We start from the raw sequence: 2,912 nt of genomic DNA on the forward strand, positions 1-2,912 counted from the left end.
ATGCTTGCTTTGAACGGGATCATAGAAAGGGCAGAAGACAGCACCATTGGTCTGAAGGAGCCAGATCCTGAGTGGTGGGTCAAAGGCCTGTGAGTATGGGACACCCAAATCAGCTCTGACAAATTCCTGTCCTCACATGTGGCTTAGCAGCAGCTTGGTGACTCCAGGAGATATGTGAGAAAAGCTAGAACTCTGCCCTCTCTGGTGGATCCTGGTACCTGTGTGTGGTGATGGTCTCAAGGTTGGAGGAACTTGGCAAGGCAGTGGAACCTTCTACTTGGGACACTGAACCCCATGGTTCTGAGGGCAGGTGGGTGTTCACGGCACTGAGGGAGCACTAGACAACGAAGGCACCACGCAGAGTTCTGAAGTTTGGTTTATTGGCTGAGGGTTAGCATAGCTTCTGCAGGTAGCTGTCTCCTCAGCCTCCTCCCCGCAGTGGTCAGGGTAGGCTGAGATGCTGGGGGTATGAGTTTCCTAGCCCTGCTGCTTCTAGAAGGTAGAAGGGGCTTCCACGTGGGCTGAGATGAAGGCAAGCAATGTCACTCTAGCATCCTGTGCAGGCAGCATAGGCACAGATCTCGCATGTATTTGGGTCCTGAGCAATGGCCTCTGGTCAAGAAAGAAAGAGTCTTGGTGAGAGGCAGCCACCCTTTCCTCATAGCCCCTGCCTCTCTTCAACTAGAGTCTGGATATGTCACCAGCCACCAGGATAATCCCAGCAGGCTGATCTACTCTGACCCTCTGGACGTTCTGCCTCAAACGGGGAGTGTGAACTATTGAATCCAGCCAATCAGAGTGCAGCTTCTTACCAGACCAGAGATGGAGTTGCTATGTATGACCTGAAGATAGGACGCAGGACTTCTTTTAACCCATGCTTCTGAGTGAAGGCCTTTCTAAGAGGCTTCAGCCAGTACCACTTAAAACTAACCAATCAGAGCACACCTCCTCCTCAAGCCCCACCAATCAGAGAACGTCCCAGCCATACAAGCCAAGAGGCCACTCACCCAACCTCTGCAGGATCTCCTCAGCATTGGGTTTCTGGCAGACAGGCCTCAGTGCTTCTGGAAATGCAGAGTGGCTACATAGCTGTTGTGCCATCGGCTTAAGACGCCTGGGAGCAAACTTCTTGTGACTCACCAATCTGGGCTCCTGTACCTCCTGGAGGTCCTTAAGTTTTTTCACTGACTCCAGAGGAAAGGAAAGGTCTCCATCCTGAAAGAGGCAGCCAGAACATGAGGCCAGGCTGCAGGCAGCCCTAGCCTGGGTAGCTTGCTTGAGACAATCTATGGAACAACATGAGGTCAGACCTCTGTGGCCCTGGGTTTGCTAGAGGCCTTAAGTTCTGCATACTAACACGTGATGAATGGGGAAGCTGCGGTAGAAAACCAGGGATGCAGTGGATGTCACATGAGGGTAGACTGACGTCCATATCAGTGGTCATGCTAGCCCAGGCTATCTTTTCTTGCCTGAGGGCTTCCACCTCCAGCCTAAAAGGAACCCAGGGGCATCTCTGAGAGAGCAGTATCCCTGCTTGCTGACAACTCTGCTTGTATCTGGTGTCACCAGTAGGTATGCCCAACCATCTAGGTCTCCATGGGTGCAATGAATGCCTACATTTGAACCCAGCCACCTCCCTTCCCAGCCACCAGCTTTGGCTGTTTTGGAACCGTAGTGAAGCTCATGTTTCTGTTCTGTGAAATGCCACCAACCCCTCCTCCCCAGGCCTGCCGGGTCACAGTGGGACACTGGAGCAGCCAGACTGCAGGCACTCGACTGCTGTCTTTCCCAGATGGCATTTCTTGCCGTCTTCCTGCATGCTTTCCTCCTCCAAGTTTAAAGGGAAAATATGCATGGCTGGCAGGACTCAGGGGTCCCAGAAGAAGCCCATTCCTCCTTTCAGGACTCCAAGGATGGGGCTAGACCAAGTAGGGGTGGGGCCATACCTGCACAGTGACCCCTTCTACCAGGACAGCCAAGGCACCCAGGAGACACAGCACAGAGAGCACACAAGCATTCATGGTAGCAGTATACAGTGCAGAGAACAGGCCAGTACTGGTGTCTGGGGTAAACAGCGGGGCTTTTAAAGAAGTTGAGGTTACTCAGTAACCCTGGGGCCTTGTCAGCCTCATCTGCTGCCTGTTGAGCCCCATCAGATAAGGCCAGTGGAGCCTACGAGATAAGAGATCAACAGAGCCTGGCAGGGCCCTGGTCCCTCCCTGGGCACTACTTTGACCCACAGCTGGGCTGGGTCCTGGATTTACTCCCAGCCAGGATGGCAGACCCAGCCCTGCCCTTGAAGAAAGAGGCCCAGCAAGGTGACTGTGACGTCAGTGACAACAGAGACAGGGCCATTAGCATGGGGGTAGGGAGCACAGAAGAGGCATCTCCCATCCATCCACAGAAGGCCCTGTTAGGAGGAGCAAAAGTGAGCTGGGCCTGGAATGTTCAGAGGGAAGGGAAGAGTGAGCACAGAGAGGGGAGAGTGGGAACACAAGGCCCAGAGTCCAGTCTTCGTCTCTGTGACTCAACTCTGCCATCCTCAAGCATGTACTCAAACCCCACTAGAGGCCTGTTTTTGATGTGGCTCCCCCTCCAAGTCTCACTGCCCTATCAGGGTCTCTGTGCAGACCAATGTGAATACCTCCCTGGTTAGATGCCTTCCTGCTAAGGAGTCTATGAGGACCTAGGTGTTCCACGCAGTTTCTGCCACACAGTAAGCCCTTGATGAAGAAGGTGCCGTACCTAAACAGCAGCAGCAGCTCCTGGTCCTCACTGTCTCCCCTGATGGCTACCTGCCTAGCCCAGTCAGAGCAGTCGGTCCTCAGGCAGGATGGCCCCTCTGTCCTGCCCTGCCCTGCTCTCAGTGGCTGAGATGGATCTATGTGGATCTGAGTCCCTCTAATATGACC

General features: G+C 53.9%; 1 protein-coding gene across 1 annotated transcript; it reads right to left on the reverse strand.

Annotated features, from left to right (window-relative positions):
• Positions 1–360: 360 nt before the first annotated feature.
• Guca2a (guanylate cyclase activator 2A) lies at positions 361–2,036 on the reverse strand. Its single transcript, XM_028788310.1, has 3 exons — positions 1,947–2,036; positions 1,008–1,215; positions 361–612 (listed from the first exon to the last, which is right to left on the reverse strand). Exons 1-3 carry the CDS (start codon positions 2,019–2,021, stop codon positions 548–550), a joined length of 348 nt encoding a protein of 115 aa, XP_028644143.1. The 5' UTR covers positions 2,022–2,036; the 3' UTR covers positions 361–547.
• Between the last annotated feature and the right edge of the window lie 876 nt (positions 2,037–2,912).

Source organism: Grammomys surdaster, unplaced genomic scaffold (assembly GCF_004785775.1).
Source record: "Grammomys surdaster isolate TR1022 unplaced genomic scaffold, NIH_TR_1.0 100, whole genome shotgun sequence".
NCBI classification, from domain to species: Eukaryota; Metazoa; Chordata; class Mammalia; order Rodentia; family Muridae; genus Grammomys; species Grammomys surdaster.